Genomic DNA, 24506 nt, shown 5'->3' on the forward strand with positions numbered 1-24506 from the left:
GAATCAGACTGCTCTTGCCCCCTCCTGCGGGCTTTGGGACCTGGCCCCTCCTCCGGGCTCCCTGTACTTCCGCGCGCCTCTACATTTGAACTTGGCGCGCGCGCCCAACCTCTAACTTTCCTTTTGACAGCTACGCTACTCCCTTCACTACTCCCCTCCCCTTCTGGGAGGGTGGCTTGCTCCGACCTCCCTCCTTTCTCTACTGCTGGAGCCGCCTCCCCTGATACACTGGAACCTCCACCCCCTTCGCTGCACTCTGGCGGGGAGGCTGGTCCTGACGCCCAGCTGCCACTTTGGGATCCCCCGCTGGCCCCCTGCTCCTGACACTTCCCCCCTGGGGCTCCCCTGGCCTTGACCACCGGCGCCCCCTTCTGGGAATCCTCTGATTCGCTGGAAAGACTCATGGAATCTCTTGAGTCATTGTCATCCTCTTCCTCGCTGTCCTGGGACTCATCCCCATCGCTCTCCATCTCCTGCCTACCCTGTGCCTCTGTCCCTGAACCCCTGACACCTATTCTAACCTTAAAAGCTATGGATATATAGTGAGTGAGCAGGTCTTGTACAAAGTTTTTTTGGGGGGGGGGGGAATAAATCAACAGATTCCTCTTTTAAAAACCGACAATCCAAACTCTAATTATTCCATGTACAAACTAAGTCAGGAAAGAGTCCATGACAAGGGGAACCCTCCACAAATCTGCTGAAACAGAGATCCACACATCAGCCTTTTGTAATAATGTCCATATTATGACAAATAGTGTTATTCCACAGCATAATCCTATACATGCTTCCGGAGTTCAGTAGGGCTTAGTCCTAAGAAAGTGTGAACAGGATTGCAGTGTTGCAATTAAGAGAATTGAAGTTGATCTGAGTTACAACAATTTGGACACTGGTGGCGCTGTGGTCTAAACCACAGAGCCCAGGGCTTGCCAATCAGAAGGTCAGCAGTTCGAATCCCTCCTACCAACCTAGCAGTTCGAAAGCACATCAAAGTGCAAGTAGATCAATAGGTACCGCTCCGGCGGGAAGCTAAACGACGTTTCCGTGTGCTGCTCTGGTTCGCCAGAAGCGGCTTAGTCATGCTGGCCACATGACCTGGAAGCTGTACGCCGGCTCCCTCGGCCAGTAAAACGAGATGAGCACCGCAACCCCAGAGTCGTCCACGACTGGATCTAACCATCAGGGGTCCCTTTACCTTTACTATCTTGTACTATACTCGTAGGGACGCGGGTGGTGCTGTGGGTTAAACCAGAGCCTAGGACTTGCCGATCAGAAGTTCGAATCCCCACGACGGGGTGAGCTTCCATTGCTCTGTCCCTGCTCCTGCCAACCTAGCAGTTCAAAAGCACGTCAGAGTGCAAGTAGATAAATAGGTACTGCTCCAGTGGGAAGGTAAACGGCGTTTCCGTGCGCTGCTCTGGTTTGCCAGAAGCGGCTTAGTCGTGCTGGCCACATGACCAGGAAGCTGTACGTCGGCTTCCTCGGCCAGTAAAACGAGATGAGCACCGCAACTCGAGTCGTCCGCGACTGGACCTAACCATCAGGGGTCCCTTTACCTTTACTATCTTGTACTATACTCGTAAGTCCCATGAATTCTCCAGCCTTTGCATGAAAAAAGGGTTGTGATTACCTCTTCAAAGGAGTCAAGTGCTTTTCTTGATTTTAATTGTCCATGTATATTTCATTGCCGTTTGAATGGCTCAGCTCACTAATCATCTTAAAGCTAACTTAATGGCTTCAAGTAATGATAACCCATATAGTTAGAGATCTACATGTTGAATATTACTTTGCTTGTAGTGACACCTACTGATTGGAAGGAGCTGTCTACTTGCTTCAAAATATGTTGACTTTTGTCCAATTAATTAGCGAAGTCTTTGTTGAGCCCTGTTGTATGGAAGATTAGTGCATTTGTGCTATTTTTTGTATAGCTATTTTATATAGCTATTTTTTATATAGTTGGATTAACCCATCATTTCTGCTGAACACAGAAAAAGCAAACTTCCTTGTAGGTACAAGGTTCAGGGATCTGATGCTGGCTCCTTTTGACCCAAAATGTAGTCTTTGTGGTTTACATTTAAGAGGTGACTTGTTATCTTTTTCCTGGAGTGTGCTGGTGAATGTGTAAAGGAAGAAATCAGTTTGAGATAGACAGAGAAAGTGGTGAAGAGTGAGTTTTGAGCTCTGGAAACAGCTTGGGGTGTTTGCTGCCTCTCTGGGGATCTGATGAGGGGCTGTGAATCTGCTGCCTGCAAGCATGCTATGCTGTTTGCCTCCACCTATTGTATGTTCAACCTATATATCTGGAAATAAACCAAAATGCTGTAAGAGTCCAGTGGCCTCTCCTTCAACAGAAACCAAACCCAGTTAAGCACTGCTCCAAGATGTCTCATTACTTGGGAAAATGGAGGGATAAAAGCAGTAGGGTGTAGCCACAGATTTCTTGAACTGCAAAAACGCAGTATTCTTGAGCGGCAATATGCCTCAGCAGCTAAGACAACCGATGTATTTTTATATTTTGAGCTGCCCTGAGATCTACGGATGGACGGCAGTATACAAATTTAATGATGATGATGATAACCCAACATTAAACATTTGCATCAGTGTATCTGTCGGTAACAACAGATCAGTATTGCTAAAATGATCCAACTTCATGATTTGTAAATGTATTGGTTAGCCTGGGCCAATCTGGTTTGTTGGCAGTGGGCACACAATCTCATGCATGCCTATGCAGAAGAAATCCACACTGAGTTCAGTTTGGCTTGCTCCTAAGTCAGTTTGCACAGGGCTGTGACCTGAGTCTTGGCATCCAGCTTATTTTGAGTTACCACAGTGAAGTGTACAATGCCACGTGTACCCTCACTTGGAAGCAAGCCCCACTGAAATCAAGGGAGCTGACTTGCCATCCATAGGCGTGTACTGTAAAAACTTGAGTCACAAATTATTTCTGGTGTAGCAGAATCCCATTGCCATCAAGTGGAACTTACATCCAAGGAAATGTGCCCTAGGACCTTAGTGTAAGTTTTTGGCACCTGGACTCAATCCCAACTTGTTTCCATTTCCTGTGCAATTAAAAAAAAAAGATTCTAACAGGCAACTGAACCTAGAGCAACATGTTGATCTATTCATGTGTGCAGAATAAAAAGAAACAAACAAATCATGAAAACGTTTGGCTCACTTGCTTTTATTTATTTCATAAATATAAAGTTGCAGAATAAACTCAATTTATTGCTAATAAATTATTAGAACACCCCCCCACACCATTTCTCCTAATATGAAAACATGCAATCAGCCAATTTAGCTTCACTGTTTTCCTGTCACAAAGCAAACAACTTTAGAATCTTCCATGCAGCCATTCAGACAACATGAAAATATTAGGTACAACTCTGGACTGAATATATATATGTAAATATACCATAGGCAAAGCATCATTAACGTCCCGACATACAGACATGAACATGCAATAGCCCGCACACACACACACACACACACACACACACGTTCTATGAACTCATGTCTCTACTAGTAAAGGTAAATTGGAAAAACGCCCCTGGTGACATTGCTATGTTAGCATTGCCACACCTCTTTGCCTGATACTTCAGTGGCTGTGTGTTTCATGGAGTGGGAAAATGCTGATATGATTGTCACATCACACTTTACCCCCAATAATTAGCGACCATGAAGATGTGGGGCAGCCGCAACCACACTTCTCCTTGTAGTATCTAATTAGGCCTCAGCTCCACATTTTGGCCACCAGAGGCTTCTGCTCCTTAAAGGTGCTTTGCTCAAAAAACCTCAATTCCTTTTTTAAGGCTTAAGGTATTGAAGCAAATGATGTAGAGCTACAAGAATTCTAAGGAATTGGCAGTTTTTGATGTAAGTGAAGATTCCTAAGTCACTATCTAAGCCACAGCTAAGTCACACTTATTCTCTAGATATGGCCTCTGGCAAGGAAGTTAGGAAATAATGTGGCTCATTTTTTCCCTTCCACTTTGTAGGGGGTAGGAAAAGGGGGCCTGTGGAGAATGTTTGGAGGGATGGCAGGAATCTCAGGTTCTCTATGATCAGATCCCAGCACATCTATACTATGTATTTAAGTGGGTTTGAACCTCTGTGGTTTAACCACTAAGATTTTTGCTAAAGGACACCCAGTGTTTTCACGCAGGAATGCTAGTGGTAAACCCAGGGCAAGTTGAAACGGATCCAAATGGATCATCTGGTCTAACCCTCTGCCTTAGATAGGCCACCCCACAACCAACATTCCCAACTGATATCTGTCCAACCTAGATAAGAGAGCATCACCATACCTAGCAAAACACAAGACTGGCTCAACTGCTACAGCTCTGAAAAACTCTTATTTTGCTATAACTAACTATCTTAATCAACCACAATACAATACCCAATCTTATTTACTACAACATAAAGCCTATTCTTTTTATTGAGTCGTGAGTGCCTGTCTATCATAGTTATATAGCAACAAAACAGTATCTATTAATTATAATACCTTAGCGTATTTATGGATTGCATGCTAAAAATTAGGGGAACAATCCAGGAAATCTGAAGCATTTTAAGGTCTGCCTATTTCACTTGAGAAACATAAGCATGGGCTTATACCTCTCCCTCAAAATACCTAGGACTTAAAAATGCTTTCTATTTACTGAAATCGGGACCTAATTAGAAGGTATCCTTTAAAAAAAAAATCATTAAAACTTAACATAACCTATTAAAATGGGTTCCGCTTGCTAAATAGAATCAGCCATTGCTATGAATTATCCTTGCTTTTTCTCCCCTTCAGTTTCTTCTCACTTCCCGGCCCCTTAAAGGCTGCGGCGGTCTGAAGTTTCTCAGCATGCAGAAAGCAGCTTCTCCCTCACCAGTGCAGAGGAGGTTGCGAAATTTGGCTAGCTGTGGACGAAAATGGCACAAGATTCAGCAGGGAAGTGATTCAGATGCCCAAACTCAGCCCAAAGTTCAATTACATGCATCATTTAGGTTCCCCCAATCCAAAGCATTGCCCCAATCCAAAACCTTCTGCATGCGTCAATGATTGGGAGATTACAGAACCCCTTTGTGCTTGATGTTGTTTATTACCTTCAGTAGGAAAGTAGCTTTGTGTGCGTGTCTATCTTTGCCTGTTCAGAGACCCCTTAAATCAGTGATGGCCAAACTTGGCCCTCCAGCTGTTTTGGGACTACAATTCCCATCATCCCTAGCTAACAGGACCAGTGGTCAGTGATGATGGGAATTGTAGTCCCAAAACAGCTGGAGGGCCAAGTTTGGCCATCACTGCCTTAAATGAACTGAATAACCTACTGTAGGTGTGGCAATTCTGCCAAGAAGTTCAGACCTCATTACAGCAAGGGGACTCAGCTACATTAGTCAAGAAACAGCGTTTTGAATGTGTTATAAACATGCACCACCACATGGCGTGTGTGAGAGAGAAAATTCTAAGCAATTTTCATAGCCTTTTATTTCTTTTGCTATAACAATTTAATTTCTGACTTATTTATAGCTTTTTTTTCTGTGTGCAGATCCACCCAGGAAGGCTCCACACACACCCTCCTACTGCAACACTGTATAAATGTTGAAAAGGTATATGCTGCCTAAATCCATTCACAGACACAAACTTGCGGACTTCCCACAGACATCTGGTTGGCCACTGTGGGAACAGAATTCTGAGCTAAATGGGCCTTTGGCTTGATCCAGCAGGACTCTTTGTTCTGGGCACATTATGCTGCCTTGGATCCTCTGAAGAAAAGTGGGCTATAAGAAATATTAATAAATTCATTAAATCACTCTGAACTTGTACAAATCTCGAATACATTTTAACTAATCCTCACAATTTCTGCCAGCCACGTTGAAAAGATGGGCTGGGGTCGGATTTATTTCTAATAACTATGCTTAGGCCTGCAGCCTTGAACTTCCTGTACTTTCAAAGCTGGTGGCAGGTATATTCACCTAAGATCAAGGTACAGTTGTATATTGGAAGTCGAACAGAATCCGTTCCGGAAGTCCGTTCCAAAACCAAAGCGTGGCTTCTGATTGGCTGCAAGAAGCTCCTGCAGCCAATCTGAAGCCCTTTCGGATGTTCAGCTTCCAAAAATAGTTCACAAACAGGAACAGTCATTTACGGGTTTGCAGTGTGCGGGAGCCAACACGTTCAAGAGCTAAGCCATTCAAAAATCAAGGTACACCTGTATAGTTGATTGTAAATATTCTTGTGGGTGCCATAGGCCTGGTTTTAAACTTGAAAGATGTTATTCTACAAGGCAGAGGTATTAAACCGCACCTGCTCTGAGCAAACGCTTATAGGCTCCCTGAGAATGATCCAGATGACACTTTCAAGAAGAGGAGGAGAAGTGAGGGAGCCAAGGTAAGTCCAATAGTCCAGTGAATGGGGCAGCAGGCAGGAAGGATCAAAGTTGGTGAACCTGTGCTGTTTACCCTGAGGAGAGAAAGAAATGAGCAAACACTGCCATACGCCATTTCCTATCTACCTTATTGCTTTTTGAAGAGGGAGCTGCGCTAGTCTGCTGCAGCACAAATAACTTGGTGTCTTGCAGCACTGTAAAGAAGAACAATTTCTGGGAAAAGGCGGGGGAGGGACCTTTAGGCAATGCTTTCTAAAGGTAAGAGCTATTTGTCAGCAGACCAGACTGCCTTGGGAGGTGATAGGCTCACCTTTGCTGGAGGCATTTGCAGAGAAGCTGGAGGGCCAGCTGTCAGGCATTGAGCAGAGGGTTCAACTGTGGACTCATCTACACGGCTGCAAATAAAACGCTTTAAGTGTGTTTTAAGTGCAATATACAATGTGACACTAGATGGTGATGGTGAGCCTTATGGAAAATTCGATGTCTTTTTAAAAACGCTTTAAGAAAAAGCATTTTCAGAACATATTTTAAATGTGTGTAGATTCCACCTCAAGCGAGAGTCCCTTTCAACTTTAAAGTTCTATAATTCTATGAGATGAGTCAAGAGATTCAAGTTAAGCGTTCGTAATAACGCAACATGCAGAATATTCTTGAACAGCTAAACATGGCAGGTTTTCTGCATGTGTGCCCTGTTCTTTCAGCAGGGGAAGCAGCGTGGGTCTGCCTCTTGTTTCAAAGAACAAGGAATTGGATATAGCCAGCAGAGGCTCCATGAGCACCTGAGTGTTCCTATAGCTATGTTGAATGCTGACATATGTTTTGATCTGATGGTTGGCTTATTCTTCATTTTTTTATTTTATGTTTTAAATAGCTGTTTTTAACTGGTAATTTTATTGTCATCGTTGTTGTCCCCCCCCCCCAAAAAATAAACTGCTTTGAGGTTTTATTACAATCAAGCAGTACATAAATATTGTGAAATAAATAAATAAATACATTGAAGAACGTTGTGGGCTGTGGAAAACACCGAGAGCATTATTCAGCTGTCTTGCTCCATCAACATAAGGACTTCCTGTTGCGCAATGGGACTTCCCCTTCTCCCCACTCTGTGCATGCCCTGCAACACTCCTCTAGGGGGCTCAGGGAACCCCCCAAAAACAGTTTTAGGGGGCCATGCAGGGGAAGGAGAAGTGGGGTTTGGAAGTCCAGTCGCATAAGTGGAAATCCTTCTGCCTTCAGGGATAGTTCCTTAGTGCTGCATTGGATATAAACCCAAATTTAGAATTAACTTACCTTAATTTTGATGGCGTCCAAATGGTCTGTGATTTTCTTCAGCTGCGAATTGCATTCACCCACCTGTAAATACAAAGATCAACTTATTTGCCTTTCTTAGGGAAGCTGACAGATTTGTAATTTTTCATTTTGTTGATTCTTTTAAATTTATTAACTGCTTTCTCGTCAAAATGCTCAAAGCAGTGTAGAAGGTTTAAAAACGATATTAAAAAACGCCTTTTTAAAAAACGGCCAGAAACATGAACAATTAAAAATGGAAATATTTCCAAAATATTAGTTAGTCCTTCTTGGAACATGTATCTGGTTTTTTTTTAAAAAAATCATTGAATCATACTAAAAGTTGAAGTTCTGTGAACCTTTGAAAAAGAAACTTTAAATAGCAGTTGCTGGTGGGTCAGGGTCAGGACTGCAGGGAGAAGCATTAATTCTTTCTTTTTGTGCCACACACCTAACACTCCCCCTCCCCCAACCAATGATGCTGTTAGTTGTGAGAAGCAAACTTCTATTGATGCAAAAAGGAACTTCACTCCATGTCAAACATCAGCTTCAAGGGAGGTGATTATTCGTTGGGGCTGAGCAGCAAGAGGAGTTATCCCTCTTCTCTACAGTTCTAATCCTGGTGTTGTCGTCTGTCTCTCCCCCCCCCCCCCTTATGTTTATTTCTGTATTTTTGAAACACTAAAGCAACATCAAGTGATGCATTTAGCACTGCATGTAGTCTGGCTCATAGCTTCCCTTTACATTTAACTTTAATGTTTCCGAGCACAATTCAAAGTGTTGGTGCTGACCTTTAAAGTAAGGTTACCAGATTTTTTTCAGTGAATATGGGGACACTTTTCAACTTCAGTCGGAATGGATGGATTTTGTCAGGGGGCTGATTTGTAAATCCAGGGACTGTCCCTGGGAAACGGGGACACCTGGTAACCTTACTTTAAAGCCCTAAGCGGCCTCGGTCCAGTATACCTGAAGGAGCGTCTCCACCCCCATCACTCTACCCTGACACTGAGGTCCAGCGCCAAGGGCCTTCTGGCTGTTCCCTCACTGTGAGAAGCAAAGTCACAGGGAATCAGGCAGAGGGCCATCTCGGTAGTGGCGCCCATCCTGTGGAACACCCTCCCATTAGATATCAAAGAAATAAACAACTATCTGACTTTTAGAGGACATCTGAAGGCAGCCCTGTTTAGCGAAGTTTTTAATGTCTGATGCTTTATCGTGTTTTTAATATTCTGTTGGGTGATGCCCAGACTGGCTGGGGAAACCCAGCCAGGGCAGGGCATAAATAATACATTATTATTATATACATTTAATCCCCCTATTCGAAACCTCTCACCTGTAAGAAAACAGCCATGACTGCTAATCCATCTGCCTGGCCAGCAGCCTCCACAAAACTGGCGTATTTGTCTGCGTTCCAATGGACCACGTGGAGCTAGAAAGCAAGACATGTACTACCATCAATCATCACTTTACTGAAGCCACACAACTTTCCATAATATCTCACGAGGAGTATTTGGGACTAGTTTAAAACTTTTTTGTTTTTACAAGCCATCTTGAGGTATGAAGTCCTTTGGAAGCTCCATGCTTCTTGGTCCAAAGCTCTGAAGATCCGTTCTAGCCAGTCCTAGTCTTGGCCATTAAAAAAAAGCAATGAAACAGTTTCTGGCCTGTTCACATGCCAGCCCTGCCCACTAGGCCATGTTCCCCACCCTCATTTTCCCCTCGACAGGAATCCTCAGATATACACGCTGGATTTGAGGGCTTACACAAGGTCCTTGGCTGCTACGGAAGTGCAAATGAGTAAAATATATGAATTCTGACTGCTCGGTTCATTAAATCATTCCGTATTCTGGAACGTAAAGGTGTCTCAAAGCACTCGCACTTTTAGGTTCACTTTTAAAAAGCTGGACGGCACAACTTTTTAAAAAAATTATGCATGTTACAAAGAGGAAACAAATGCTTTCGGTCGGAATGGCTTTTATTGTAATGGAAAACAACAAACGAGAAAGGACACAAGTAAAATCTGAAACACTGTGGGGGAGGCCCATTCCCAATGGCTTGTGACTTCTCTTTTAAAGGATGTATGTATCTTGTCTTACCACCGCTTCTGCACCACAGCTTGTTGGAGAAATCTTTTAAGGCCTGTTTCTTGTGTGAATCACCACCACCATCAACATCATTGGCACTCCCGTACGGCAGCCCGCTGGAGAAACCTGGATCCAGTGGACAGGCCATCCCAGCTAAGTGGGACCTTGAATCCATTATCCTGTTGAGTTCATCTGCCAAGGGAAGTTGTGTCGTCTTCTTTGACCGCAGAGCAGCTCTTTCTTCTTGCATGTGCCAGTTTGGCAGAGGTGCATTCTTGCATTAAAGAGCCTTTTTCTTCTTCTTCATGGAACTAAGCACTGCAATCTGCCACCTAGCCACTGATCCTTCGGAAGACTCTCCACCTGTATAGTTATGCCTGGTTCTGTCTCAATTCTAGGGTCCTTTGTCCAAAGCCAGAAGGGTTTCTCTATTGGTTCTTGAAGATGTTTATAACCAGCAGTGGGAAACCTTTTTAGACTGACTAAAGATTCCTAGATATTGCCTCTTTCCATTTGGTTTCTTAGATGGAACTTATTTTTGTTTTGTTTTCCAGCTATATGTTTGTTTTGGAACATATTGTTTTCTAAGCACCTCTTATTAATTCTTTATATTCCAAATCACCTGGTTCCTGTGGAAAACATAAGTCTTTAAACACTGCAAATGTCATTTCCCACCCCCCCAAATTTATTTCCCCCACTGATTTTAGCCACTCAACATATTTCCCCACTTTTCTCTATTTCACTAAGGACATTGCTTCTCTCTGTCTTCAGCACTTGCATTAAAGTACTTCCATTTCAGGTTACCATTCCATTAAAAATAAATAGATAACTGAACTCTTAAAAGTTTGCATCTTAATGTTAGTTAAACAGAAGCCCATTTACACTTTTTTAAGGTGGGGGAATCAATATTCCAAAGTGTTAAGTTACGAATAACGGCTTTTGCATGGCAAGTTCCATTTCAAACACTGAAACTACTAAATGTCAGAGGAAGCAAAAATATTGAACACCCTGGTGCAGGGAAACCTTGATGTATCAAAAGTTTCAATGTGCACCTGAAGTTCCTTCACTTGGAAGTAATTCCTTGTTTATTTCAATGAAGGCAGCAGATACAAGTGTATATTCTTTTGAATAGAGCGGCCAACGCATCTAAATTACAGTGCGTGCATCAGAGCACACGATACCTTGATACTTAGTGTTTTCTGCACACAAGTGCTATAACCACAATGGATTCAATCATGCCCGTGTTGTTTTAGGACATTTCCTGTTTATTGGAATGCTACTATTTTCTCAGCTTGTTTACAAGAATCCGACTAATGTTTTAGAATAAAATGAATTCCCACAGAAGCAATGGCAAAATGTAAACATTTCTGCTTTTCTGTTCTGTGGCCTTCAGCAATAAACATACAGGACGGACAACTCTCAGAGGACTGCCACACTTTATACAGAAGGTACGTCCTCCTTGTTTAGCACATGTACATGCAATGGATACTGCAACACTTGAAAGGGAAATGAGCATCCAGGCATACTGCAGACATGCGCTAGGAAGCCAAAGCATAGTGCAGCTCCTCCATGGGGGTCCCTGTGTGTTTACTGAGATGTGTCTTCCTTCAAATATTGGTGTCCACCAATATATGGCAAACAGTGAAATTATATATGCTGTGTAACGAGTGAAGCAGTCCCCATTAATCAGCATAATTTATAGAAACTTTTCTGCACAGTATACAAAGGCAGACTGGTAATACAGCTGGATGCCTTTTCCAGAAATGATAAGAGGCAGATTTTGGGGAGTTGGGGGGGGGGGAGAGAGAGCAGTCCTGGTGAAGCATAATGAGATTTACAACTGTAAATGAATGGTCTTTCCATTGCAGAAATCACTTTGACATGTTAAAACAGGCCTGCTTATCAAAGAACGGCTGTAAAGATGCAGTCAGTACATCACAACTATTCATATAGTTCAGTGGAGTCTTTTACCTCTGCCGCAAATTTTGTCCCATCCACTGCATGCTCAGAGCCAATGTCATCACTGGGCCCCCAATGGAAGTGAATTTGCCGCAGCCTATAGTTTCCAATGAGTGGACCCCCACTCAGCACTATAAATATAAAAATGAAGGGTAGCATTGTTAGAATACCGGGAACCGAAGGGAAACATGACATTTCCTTGTCACTGCCAAAGGGCCAAAACAAACAGGATGTGAAAGAAGTGCAACTGGCTATCCCAATTTTAAAGTAGTTGCAGGGAAACTCTGATTTTGACCAGAGTCACAGCACTGGAGAAGGGCTTTAACCCCCACCCCAATTCTCTGAATCTAAATCTCCATCTCCACAAGAGAAAATGCAGGCAACATACAAATGCGGGGAGCAATTTAGATCTGAAACATGTTGCTGGGAGAACTGGTTAGCTTCCCCTCCTCCAGCACTACTCCTCTGACCAAAACTGGGGACATAGCACAAGGCTACAGTTTCCCTTTAAATTCCCTGTTTCTCCTCGAAATTGCTGGACTACATGGATCTTTGGGTCGAATTCAGCAAGGCAGTTCTTTGAATTTCTGAACAGGTGTGTGTATATATTTTCTCCTCTAATACTAGCAGCAGAACTGTCTGTATAAATAAGTTTGCCCATCTGCTATGAATTTTTTTTTTTAATACTAAGATCTTCCACTACTGAGCATAATAACATCTGAAATTAGCAGGTAATCACTTGACTTGCTGTTTCAATCCCCCTGCCCCTTAATCTTCTGATTTTGGGGGAATGAGCTTAGGGCCGGGACATAACTTGCTAGCTGACTACAGGCAAAAGTGGAAACGAGAAATCTGAACTGCTCCCATGAAATCAGACCTACGATCAGAAACAAAAGCTCCAACTATGCTGCGGACTAAATGAAAGCTGTGTTTGGAAGAGGAATTTTGCCAATTTAAACAGGGTTTGCTGGGGGGCAACTATTCAGCTCTCTTGCACTGAAATATCTTCAAACAGAATGAGGCTAGGATGTTTGAACTCTGGTAAATTCAGATAGATGCAATTGTGTATGTTATGAGAATTCTAAGATAATCTTAAACGATAGGCCTAGCTCGCAGGTCACTTTAAACCATAGTTAAAATAAACTATGGTTTCAGATGAAATGAGCAGTGTGCTGGTACATGAGGCTCGCATCACTAGTGTTTTGCTCCTCCTAAAGTCCTGTCTATCCTTGGTAAGCGGAAACAAATCAGAAAGCTTGCTTTGTGTTATGTTGGTTTATCTCTGGTGGTTTACCAGACTTGCAAACCAGGCCTATCAATTGCAACATTTCCTCAAACAAACAATGAGTGCTGATTTTATGTCATGCCAAACCAGTCTCTGGTTAGTTTCATCTCCAGAGCACAGAAGGGAGGAGCGAAATGTGGTCTTTTGCCCATTCACAGCAAATCATAGTTTAAAGTGCCATGCAAACCAGACGATGTAATGTTATTTCACCTCAGGAAATACTGAGAACCGCCCTAAAATGAAAGCAGAATGAAATCTACCACAAAAACAAACCTGATTTATTTTCAGTGTCATCGAATTCCACACTGGTTGAGTGTCCATTGTTGAGTATAACTTTAGCGGAGGAAGGGTCATAGTTAGGGTAGAGAGGACGCAGAGTGGGATCGTATTTGGTCGTCTCAGTTTGGATATCAATGGGAGATTGACGGTCTCCAGTCGCAAGAGGGAAAAGTTCCTTCCAGCGAGAAGGCCCTAGAATGTATTGCAGTAGAAAAAGGTGTTCATTAAAATGCATTCCAGGCAGCCAGAGAAACAAAGGAATTGTCATGAGAAAGTAATCACATGAACCTACCTGGATTTTCTTATTTTTTTCTTAAAAAATATTATTCAGATAATTAAAAAATGGATGGATCTAAAGGGATGGAAAGTACACCGCCCAGTTGTCTTTGGTGAGCTATAAGGCAGCTCTCTCTACATAAATAGGTCTTAATTCTAATATGAATTAAATACCCAAGGATGCGGGTTAGAACCCTCGGGTGGGTCATTTTCTGCCTACTTCCAGGCATTCTGGTCATTAGGAATGCAGCAGGCACCTGAAATTGACACACATGCAATAGATTCAGAGAACATTTCCCCACGAGCTGATTAATGTGCAATCGACACATCTAAAATGCTTCATTCTGGTTCCATTCCTATATGGGACAGTTGCATATTCCTGCATCGCAGGGGGATTGAACTACAGTGGTGCCTCGCAAGACGAAATTAATCCGTTCTGCGAGTCTCTTCGTCTTGCGGTTTTTTCGTCTTGAGAAGCACGGCTATTAGCGGCTTTTAACGGCTTAGCGGCTATTAACGGCTTAGCGGCTTTAAGAAAAAGGAAACAAACTCGCAAGAACTCGCAAGATGTTTCGTCTTGCAAAGCAAGCCCATAGGGAAATTCGTCTTGCGGAACAACTCAAAAAACGGAAAACTCTTTCGTCTAGTGAGTTTTTCGTCTTGCGAGGCATTGGTCTTGCGAGGTACCACTGTAGATTGTCCTCACGGTCTCTTCCAACTCTACAATTCTATGGTACCTTCTGAAGTGGTACAATCAATTCAGCTACTATCTCAGATCTCTGCCATTGTTACATAGCCACAGTGGACCAGGCCCCCAGCCGTTTGGTGGTGTTAACTCACATAATACATGCACATTTTAAATGACAGGGCTGAAAACCAATTTCCTAGGCTAGAGTTCAGTTTATTAGAAGGTGCCAGCCTTAAAAGAAAAAGAAGTTCTTAGAATATTTACACTTAAATTTTATGCTATTTAATCTGTCACAGCGATCTTCCAAGAATCTTGGAAACTGGTGAAGGGGTTAGACCGCTCTATATTAAACAACCCTCCCCAGTTCATAAAACTGCAGTTCTCCCAATTCCTTGGGAGAAGGGAAATAATGGTTAACCACAGATACACTATCAGATATTAGTACATTTTTAGGTGCTTTGGTGACCAGCCCTGGAGATTTGTCCAATTTTGCATGTTAATGCATAATGTAACATTCTAAAGAACAACAACAACAAAATGCCAGCAGGGATGGTAGGAGAATCAGTTCTAGTTATCAGCTTCCTTTTATTCAAGAATTCTTCACAAGGGGAGGAATAGCTCCAGTGTAGCCTCATATCCTTAATACTGTCAGGAATGCTTTTTGTGAAACTTAGGGTATACACCTCCTCTGCTATCCTACCGGTGGCTTCCAGTTCCTTAGAATGTTTGTGAAGATTGTAAGCAACCTTCTGGAGATCTGCCAGTCAGTTTCCAAGTGTGCAAATAAAAACGCCAATATTGATTCATCACAGATTTCCAGGGATCTTTGCTTTAATCCTAGCTGTAGGTCTCTAGCACCAAAGCGTTCCTCCCCTCCCAATACTGTTGGGGGGAGCACAAAAGTTAACAAAAAAATTGTTTTCACTTCATTTTAGCAGTATGAATTATAGTACTGAGTATTTGCATAGCACATTTCAGTCGTCCAGTGTCATTTATCTACATTAGCTCAGAAATCCTTACAACAGCTCTGTAAGGTAGGCAAGTATTTTTAGCCCAAGATTGCAGGCAGAGGGTTGAGGCTGGCTTACTTACTGAAGGCAACCTACTGAGTCTGACAAGATAACATCTTGACCCACTCTGGGCCTCTAATTCTTGGAAAACACCATCACACCTAATGTTATCTGGGATGCACAGTTTGTTCGACGTCAGACATGTTTCTGTCTCACCAAGATTATCTGTCCCGCAGGCTTTCAAACTGTGTTTCTTACCATATGTGGTATGTCAAATTATAGCCTCAAAATGGGTCGGCTACACAATTACTTGAAAGATTTTTCAGCTTATAGAATCACTTTAGCATACAGCCCCAAAAGCACCATTTGCAAAGTAACGTTTCCTACCACTGTAAATTTTCAACTGTGCAACTTGTAAGTTAATTAAGCCTGCATAAGGACTTGTAATTTGGCTTTTGTTCACGGCAAACAAGGAAGTATTAATTTCATGCCATCTGATTTAGAGTTCAATCCTGTGCATGCTTTGTTTAGAAGTTGAGTCCTACTGTGTGCATATAGCAGGAGTTTCTTAAGCAGTGTGTGGAGTCCTACTGTGTGCATACAGTAGGAGTTCTTATGCAGTGTGTGGATTACACTACCCAGGTCATTTGGTGACGCTGTGGTCTAAACCACTGAGCCTCTTGGGCTTGCCAAACCCCGTGACGGGGTGAGCTCCCGTTGCTCTGTCCCAGCTCCTGCCAACCTAGCAGTTTGAAAGCACACCAGTGCAAGTAGATAAATAAGTACCACTGCAGCAGGAAAGTAAACAGCGTTTCCATGCACTCTGCTTTCTGTCAGGTGTTCTGTTACGACAGAAGCGGTTTAGTCATGCTGGCCACATGACCGGGAAAGCTGTCTGTGAACAAATGCTGGCTCCCTCGGCCCAAAAGTGAGAAGAGCGCCACAACCCCATAGTCGCCTTAACTGTCCAGGGGTCCTTTACCTTTGTAATTTAAAGAAAGTTTGAAAGCTCCTCATCTCTGTTACCGTGCAACCCTTCTCTGTAGTAATGAACATTTTATCACCTGTTAACCACAGATGTGGAGTATAATATATATTAAAAAAAAAAAAACTATTGAAAACTATTCTAGTTGTAAGGAAATGATCTGGTATTTCCAGTTCAGAACTCTTCTGTGTTTTCAACACACAGCACAGCTTGTAGTAGGACCACATCAGCCAAGCTTCCCCAGATCTCCAGTGCGCTCACACAGATTCTTGAAACCGGGGGTTCCAATGTGCAACTAGAACATTCCACACATTTTGTATGCAAAGCCCCCAATGAAAGAGAAAACACATGGGGCATCCATTCAACATTTTGTATTCACACTAAAGCCCTGCATGTCACTAACACTGCTCATGATGTTTGCCAGTCATCTATTTAGTTTGCAAAGGAGGTACCTTGCTAAAGTATCATATATTATTAAGAAGACATACAATAAATCATTTGGTGCGCCACCATATGCAGCAGAACACAAAGCTGTGCCGTTGTATCTTCAATATGTGTCTTGCTAAACAGACCTCATCCATCCTTCTGTTGCATCAAGATTAGGCAACTGCAACCCAATACAGCATAGAGAGCTTTTAACAGTACAAACTTATACATCCAGTACAATCAGAAGCGAATCCCATTGCATTCAGTAGGATTTACTACCAAGTAGGTGAGTACAGGATTGCAGAAGGTACATATGGACTAAGAAGTGCTGGTTCTAAAGTGGCATTATTAGTTAGATTATGTTTATTCCGTAAGGTAGAACAAGTATCAAAAGTCGGAGATCTCCCCCAGCTCATTAACTGAGCTCACCAGAAATTTAGGGAATGCAAAGATGTATTCAGCTTGGAAGGATTAAGGGATACATCACAAAACAAGCTTGTTTTGGTGCAGAAGGAAATGTATAAGCTGCACCATAACTGTAAAGGTTATTGGCTCACACCTTTCTCTAGCACAAGATGCTGTATTTTATATGCTATATTTTATACATGATCCCTGATCCCAAAGAACCATGAGTTCAGTAGAATTCTCCAACTCCTGCTGTTTTACACTTTCCCGTCTCTAAATCCAGAGATTCCCTATAATATACTTTGAAAATCTGAATAGAGAGCTGCATTGACTGCATAGGGAACCTCTGGATTTAAGATTCTGGGAGGAGAAAGTGTGGGACATCAGTAGCTGGAGGGGAAAGCCATATGAAAGAGGGAGAATTAAAGGAGGCATGAGGGGTTTAGAAAAGCCCATAGACTGCATTTGCAAGCAGAAATGGGGAATGCACGCAGAGACACCATGAAATTGAAAAAAGCTGAGTTCTGCAACTAATCTGTTTTATTTTTCATTGTTGCTTTAATCCTTGTTCCCCATTCCTCACTTGATCTTTAGCCATTTAATATTTTTTTTTAAGTGTGCAGTATTAATTAAGGTAAAATTTAAGTTTAGAACTCCTTCACTCTAAGGCATTGCAGCAAATCACTTTGGTGGTTCAACACCTCCAAATGCTTCATACAGGTTTGTGTTTAAGTTAAGTCCTACTGAATTCAACAGGGCTGCCCAAGTAATGGGGTTAGGACTGCTGCCTAAATCGCTCTAAAACATGAAGGTAAAATTCATACTGGCTAGAATGCATGTTTGGTTTCCCCCCTGCTTTCTGACATGAACAACATTCACACATAACACAAAGAATCGAGTTGAAATACATGTGCTTTTGAGTGCCACAGAGAAAAGGTCTCATGTGTAGACTGCCCTAGCACAGATTTCAGAAGTTTTACAGAGTTATAGAGTCCTTTATAGAAGCGGAATAAACACTGTGGAAAGTAATGTTAGTTCAGAAAATATTATTAATGCAATACCACAAAAAGGGGAAAAAGAAACCAATTCATGTTAAACCACCACTGCCTTGCATCTGATTTAGCAATCTATATATATATATATATATATATATATATATGTGCCTTCCTTGCGCCCCCCCCAAAAAAAACTACAAATCAGCTGCTGTTTTAAGTTTTGCAAGCCTTGCTATCAATTAAGAAGTTCCCCGTAATCTCCCAGAAGCAGCAATGCTTAAAAAATCCCTAGTTTAAACCCCATTTCAAAGCGTTAATTTGTTTGGCAAATTGTGATTAACAGCACCTACTAGAGATCCATCCCTCTCCCACCTCCATTTGCCTACAACCGCCTAACTTGCAAACAAATCCCACTACTAAAGCAACACGCCCCGGATCTAGATGCACGTGCGGTGGAACTGGCCGCACCGCACTTAAAAAGTTGTCCATGCCTTCTAACTCACTTATTGAACGGACTTTGCATGTCGCCAAGGCCCGAATTAAAAACAAACATCTGCCAGTGTTTCTCAACCTGTGGGTCCCCAGATGTTGTTGGACTACAACTCCCATCATTCCTAGCCAGCATGACCAGTGGTCAGGGATGATGGGAGTTGTAGTCCAACAACATCTGGGGGCCCAGAGGTTGAGAACCCCCCCTCACCCCAGCCCTCCCCCCCGGGTCCCTACAGCCCCCTCCCGTCCTGCTCTGATTGCCCCAGAGAGCCAGCAGCAGCAGCTCTCCCCCCTCACCGTTGTGCTCATCGTATCCCCAGTGCATCATGGCTAGTCCCCTAACGGGATGCTCTGGCTGGTGCCGCGGCAGCAGGGGCGAAGAGAGGCGGACGCTCCACGAGGCAGGGACCAAGCGCGCCCAGGGCGGCCCCGCGGCGCCTTCTTATGCTCCGCGCGCCCTGCAGCGCCGCGCTTGGCCGCCAGGGGACCCAAGCGAGGGCGTCGCGGCGCCACCCGCGGGAGCCCTGTCACTTGAAAAGACGCGCAAGGCGCAAGTGGTGTCGCCTTGCCTGGCCCTCTCTGCTTTCATAGAGATGTATTAGAAAGCATTTCGAGGCCGATCCTCGGCAGCTTTACTCCGAGGTTAGCCCCACACAAGCCTGCTGGATCAGGACCAGCATCCTGTCCAGCATCCTGTTCTTACGGTGACCGACTAGACGCGTGTAGGAACTAGGAAGCCTGCAAACTGGACGTGTGCACGGCAGCAGTCGGCCCACCTGCGATTCCCAGGAACTGCTGCAGTGGCAGTAGAACCTAGCTAGCCGTGCTAGCTAGTAGCCCAACGAGTTACTTCCCTGTAAGATGCGCAATGGATTAGGAACGTCGGGAAGGATTCCTGCAGGTTCAGCTCCCAAATACATCTAGGCCAGCTTTGGCCCCCGCCCGCCCCCCCGCTCCCAGCGGGGTAGCCCTGCAGTGCGATCTGCTCGGAAGTAAGCCCCACTGAGTTCTATAGGACTTGCTTCTGTGTAGACACTGCAATCCTCCTAAACAGTAATATTATGAGTAAGAAGGGACTAGAAAGGATGCTGTTAGTAAAACATCAGATCAGTCCAAGCCACAGCTAACTCATTAGTTGCACGATTGAGATGTATACAAGCCACACGGTAGCCTTCTCGGTAGTCGCGCCAGCTTGTGGAAGACCTTCCTGTCAGATGCCAAAGCGATAAATAATTATAAGACATTCCGTAGACATCTAAAGGCAGCCCTGAATTGGGACGCTTTTAATGTGTGATGTTCTGTTCTGTTGTTGTTGTGTTTATTTATATTTCGTTGGAAGCTGCCCAGAGTTGCTGGGGCAACCTAGTCAGACGGGCGGAGTATTATTATTATTATTATTATTATTATTATTATTAATTATTACTACTACTACTAATACTAATGTTATTATTACATAGGAAAGTGGCAGAGCCATTAGGAGCTTATCAGCAATTCAACAATGAAAGTATTAGTGCTCCTTTAGTTTTAAAAATATCCTAGGGTAGGGATTGAAGGGAAGCGTGTATTATTTTCATGTTTGCTTTATTGTATAGTTTGCATTACTAAAAACGCAAATAAATACATTTTAAAAACTGTAGCTTTTAAAAATGACATCTGTTTGGACTAATCACTTGAAACTTTCCATACAGATCTGCCTGATGAGCTCCTCTATAAATGTGCCAGATTTCAAACCAATCCAGTTAAGATTGCCACAGCTTTAGCAAGTTAGCTGCACTAAAAATTGACTATCATTCTTATACATATATTTCTTTCCATTTCTGTTGAATATGTTTCAGGGAACATTATCACTTCATGTACGCTGGAAGTGAGGCATAGCAGGTGGTGGCATGAAGTCATTCTCAACTGAAAATAGGACAATTAGTCAGCCCCTAAGCATAAACAAAGGTGTCCCACAATGTCATCATCCGAAGGATAATGTATTGGGTGTTGCATCAACATGGGCAAGAATTCCAGGTCATGCCTGGTAAAGTAATCACACACATTTTACGCAATTTGGGCAGAACTAAAACCAGGTTAGTGTGCAGTAGCTCCACTTCCATTAAAAATAAATAAATCTGACTTGCTCTTCCCTCTTACATTCCTTTCCTTACCTGTGGCAACCCCAGAGTCAGCCCAAGACCTTTGGATGTCCTTCTACCATAGAAGAAGTCAACTGACCAGAGAACTGAATCTTACTTCAATACTCATTCTGGTCAGTGACCAAAATAAATCAATTCATTTGTTCATGCTTCAATACCAGTGACAACACAGCATCCTTGACCACACCTGAAAGAAGCAAGCTAGCTTAGGGGCTGAAGCACTCATAACTCTGTTGCCATCAACACTGCACCACCAGCACCTGTCCCTCAGTTTCTGCCACCCAAGGCAGCCACCAACTTCTACCTAATGGTAGGGCTGGCACTAAACAACCCAAAAACCTTCTCCCTGTGTCATCTTTCTCGACTCCTAGCTAATACTAGGGTTGTATCCAGGAAGGAACCTAGACCTCATTTATTCAGAGGTGGCTTTTTTTGTGTGAGAGATGTCACTGTGCTTAGCTGGGAGTACAGGCTGTTTATGGAGTTGAATACTTATAATGCAGTAGGAGGTTGCTGATAAAATGCAGTTTGTCCCATTTGCCTTCATTGCTATTGAGCTATTGTGTGAAATACAACTATTATGAGCATGTATTAGAAATCAATGTTAACACTGATATAATCGGACAACACTGCAGGCATCTTATATTTTGTTTCCACTGCAATCGTGTATGTAAAGGTACTATTTTACACACGGATGTAAAATATGTACGTGATTTGACTACAGTTGCTCTTTTTCTGCTATTTCTTAGGAAGCTGTTGTATTTTAATTTTTCTGAACTGAGCAAGTTATGTGCATATTTAGTATAGTTTTCTCCCAACCTGCTGTCCTTCAGGGATTTTGGACCAGACTGACTGGGGAGGGCACCAGGTTGGGGGAAGCTGATTTCATACATGCGCTGTGGTCTAAACCACTGAGCCTTGGGCTTGCCAATTGGAAGGTTGGCAGTTCGAATCCCCGCAACGGGGTGAGCTCCCGTTGCTCGGTCCCTGCTCCTGCCAACCTAGTAGTTCAAAAGCATGTCAAAGTGCAAGCAGATAAATAGGCACCACTCCAGCGGGAAGGTAAACAGTGTTTCTGTGCACTGCTCTGGTTTCCCCAGAAGTGGCTTAGTCATGCTGGCCACATGACCCAGAAAAACAGTCTGCGGATAAACGTTGGCTCCCTTGGCCAGTAAAGTGAGATGAGCGCCGCAACCCCAGAGTTGTTCGTGACTGGACTTAACTGTCGGGGTCCTTTACCTTTTATTGTACATGTAAGGTGATAGTCCTTACTATGTGAAATGTGCTCATTACATGCATGCCATGGCAGGTTTTCCGGATCTGGATGGAAAACATTCAGTAGAAATCACAGGAAGATCATCTAGTCCTAACCTGCTATTTGAAAGGCAAGCCCATCTATCTAGAATATCTTCCTCGCCTGTCAACCCTCTTTACAGTTAGGACGACAAAGGGACAGAGAGAAAGCAGCTGCACTACACAGCGGAATAGCTCTTGTACAGCCACTGGCATGCATTGTGTAGGCAAGAAATGAACATGAATGGCAAATTGTTCAGTGCCGCCTCTTGGTTTATCTGCTCCCAAGGCAGCAAGAGAGAGATGCTTGTTGAGAATGAGCACAAAAGGGATATGTGAGAACAAGGAGATAGTGCAAAGAACACTGGCCAGGGAGATAAGAGATTGCCCTTTCCCCAGCCCATATAATGAAAAACCTGATGCAACTACTGCTGCACTGGTAAACTGGTGTTGAGCATAAAGCCTTCAGAAAACCACTGAATTGCTAATGTAAGAGTGTGTGGTACCTCTGAAATAGAACACACTGATCTTCAACTATTTCAAAACTATGTGAGTTTTCCCCTCTAAGGTTTTGCCTCCATAATTATGTGCTGTCGTAAAGTGGGTCAGAATAGCACGGTGGCTAAGAAACAGAATTGTGATTCAGTTCAAACCTCACCTCTTGCCAAAAACTCATGAGCCTCTCAGCCTCAGCTTTCTCTTACCCACAGTATGTGGGTAATAATCTTTTTTGTCCTACCTTTCAGAATTGTTGTAGGAATAAAGCAACGCAAGGGCTATAAGAATGCTATGTCTTATCACAAAATGTGCTGTACTGGCAAGTCCGTTCTGTCATAACTTTAAAACCAGTATGCACTTGAAGGTAGTGCAATTCTCTGTGCACTCAGGCACTTCCTTGTTTCAGTAGTTTTGCTGTTGGAACAAATTCTTAGCTTCGATGATTGGCAAAAGAATGAAATACCTCTCGATATCCAAACTTCTGGATGAATGCATCCAGAATTCTGTTCTGAGCTATAAGAGAACTGCATAATACCCCAATCTGAAAGGGAATAGAATGGAAAAGTACGTAATTGCGGTCAACATGTCACACAAAAAGAAGACAGAATTCTGGGCTGACCCATGTGCTGTTCAGCAGAGGTCCAGGCAAGCTGAACACAAGCCAATTCTCCTCTTTTCTGTCTATGACTTCTTTAGCATTGTCTACAGCAGTTCTGGGCAAAGTGATTGCTTCTTAAAAGTGCATCCATGTGGCATTTAGAACAGCACATGAGTGTGCAGGCATGTATGTATACATCCAGTGCACACGTCACATCTCCTTATCTGAAATCCTGGACAACCACTGCTAGTCAGTGTAGACGATTCTAAGATAGATGGACCAATGGTCTGTTCAGTATACGGCAGGTTCCTATGTTCCTTATCCTTATTCTACAGCATGTGTGGAATAGACCTTAAACAAACTGTGTGAGCTAAAGGGAACCTCTATTTGTGCCCCTAAACACCAGTTTTTAGGGAACTGCAGTGAGGATAGAGTAGACTATAGTGGTACCTCGGGTTACAGATGCTTCAGGTTACAGACGCTTCAGGTTACAGACTCCGTTAACCCAGAAATAGTACCTCGGGTTAAGAACTTAGCTTCAGGATGAGAACAGAAATTGTGCTCCGGCAGAGTGGTAGCAGCGGGAAGCCCCATTAGCTAAAGTGGTACTTCAGATTAAGAACAGTTTCAGGTTAAGAACGGACCTCCAGAACGAATTAAGTTCTTAACCCGAGGTACCACTATATTGCCTTCATGCTTTACTTGTAGGCTTGTGATTGCCACTGGCTGAAACAGGATGCCAGACTTGTGCACACAATACAGCTTTTAAGCCCATTCGAAGCACATTTCACTCCTCAAAGAATTCTGGCCACTGTAGTCTGTAACTCTGTGAGGTGTAAACTACAGAGTCCAGAATTCTTTGGGTGAGGTGGAAATGTGCTTCAAATGCGGTTTAATGTGATCCAGCAACTTTCATCGTGTTTTTAAATATATTAAATTTAAGAGCGCATTGCCACCTTCAGTTTGGTGCTGATATTGCAATTTGGGCTATGTTATCCAAAGTGCCTAGGCAGGTTTTCCCCAACAATGCCATTTCAAAACTGAGATTCCCAAAAATATGTGATCGTCTGCAAAATATACAGCTTTCTACCCTTATTTCCCAAGCATAATTGCCTCTGCTTCCAGTGTTCAGACACTGAGTGTTGCTGCTTATGCAGTGAAAGCCACAAGAGAATGGTGTCAGCTGGCTTGAGGGAGCCCTTGCGAAAATATTCCAAATACCAAGCAAACCCCCTTTCAGGAAGCGCCAAAACAACCCAATGAAAACTGAATATGCTCAACGGGCAGGGAATGCTGACTGTGTGCATATGTAATGTAAAATCAGGTAGAAACAGAAGTTAGTGGCTAAGATCTAATCAAACCGCAGCACACACACACAACCCTGCAAGTTTCCTCCAGGCGGGCACAGGCAAAGATTGCGCCACCCAGGGGAGCTCTCCGCAA

The 24506-nt window shown here is 43.2% G+C and overlaps 1 protein-coding gene and 2 long non-coding RNA genes across 3 annotated transcripts; 1 reads left to right on the plus strand and 2 right to left on the minus strand.

The window, feature by feature from the left end:
* Positions 1 to 3158: 3158 nt before the first annotated feature.
* On the minus strand, positions 3159 to 18987 carry LOC308481326 (carbonic anhydrase 13-like). The gene is made up of 7 exons (XM_081013637.1): positions 18834 to 18987; positions 13254 to 13451; positions 11708 to 11826; positions 8986 to 9081; positions 7656 to 7718; positions 6284 to 6439; positions 3159 to 4899 (listed from the first exon to the last, which is right to left on the minus strand). The coding sequence occupies exons 1-7, from the start codon at positions 18862 to 18864 to the stop codon at positions 4786 to 4788; spliced, it is 777 nt and encodes a 258-aa protein (XP_080869763.1). The 5' UTR covers positions 18865 to 18987; the 3' UTR covers positions 3159 to 4785.
* On the minus strand, positions 13710 to 15931 carry LOC308481401. The gene is made up of 2 exons (XR_013988638.1): positions 15869 to 15931; positions 13710 to 15823 (listed from the first exon to the last, which is right to left on the minus strand). It is a non-coding gene; the product is annotated as an uncharacterized lncRNA (long non-coding RNA).
* On the plus strand, positions 15684 to 16535 carry LOC308481399. Its single transcript, XR_013988636.1, has 2 exons — positions 15684 to 15808; positions 15855 to 16535. It is a non-coding gene; the product is annotated as an uncharacterized lncRNA (long non-coding RNA).
* Positions 18988 to 24506: the final 5519 nt, after the last annotated feature.

This window comes from Podarcis pityusensis, assembly GCF_964106645.2.
Source record: "Podarcis pityusensis genome assembly, chromosome: 7".
NCBI lineage: Eukaryota > Metazoa > Chordata > Lepidosauria > Squamata > Lacertidae > Podarcis > Podarcis pityusensis.

Coding starts and splice junctions, on each gene's coding strand:
- LOC308481326 (XM_081013637.1), bottom strand. CDS start 18,864: ATGATGCACTGGGGATACGATGAGCACAACG. Junction 7,719..8,985: donor TCATGGCTGTTTTCTTACAG/GTGAGAGGTTTC, acceptor TTGTATTTACAG/GTGGGTGAATGCAATTCGCA. Junction 4,900..6,283: donor TAAGCGTTTGCTCAGAGCAG/GTGCGGTTTAAT, acceptor TTTCGTCCACAG/CTAGCCAAATTTCGCAACCT.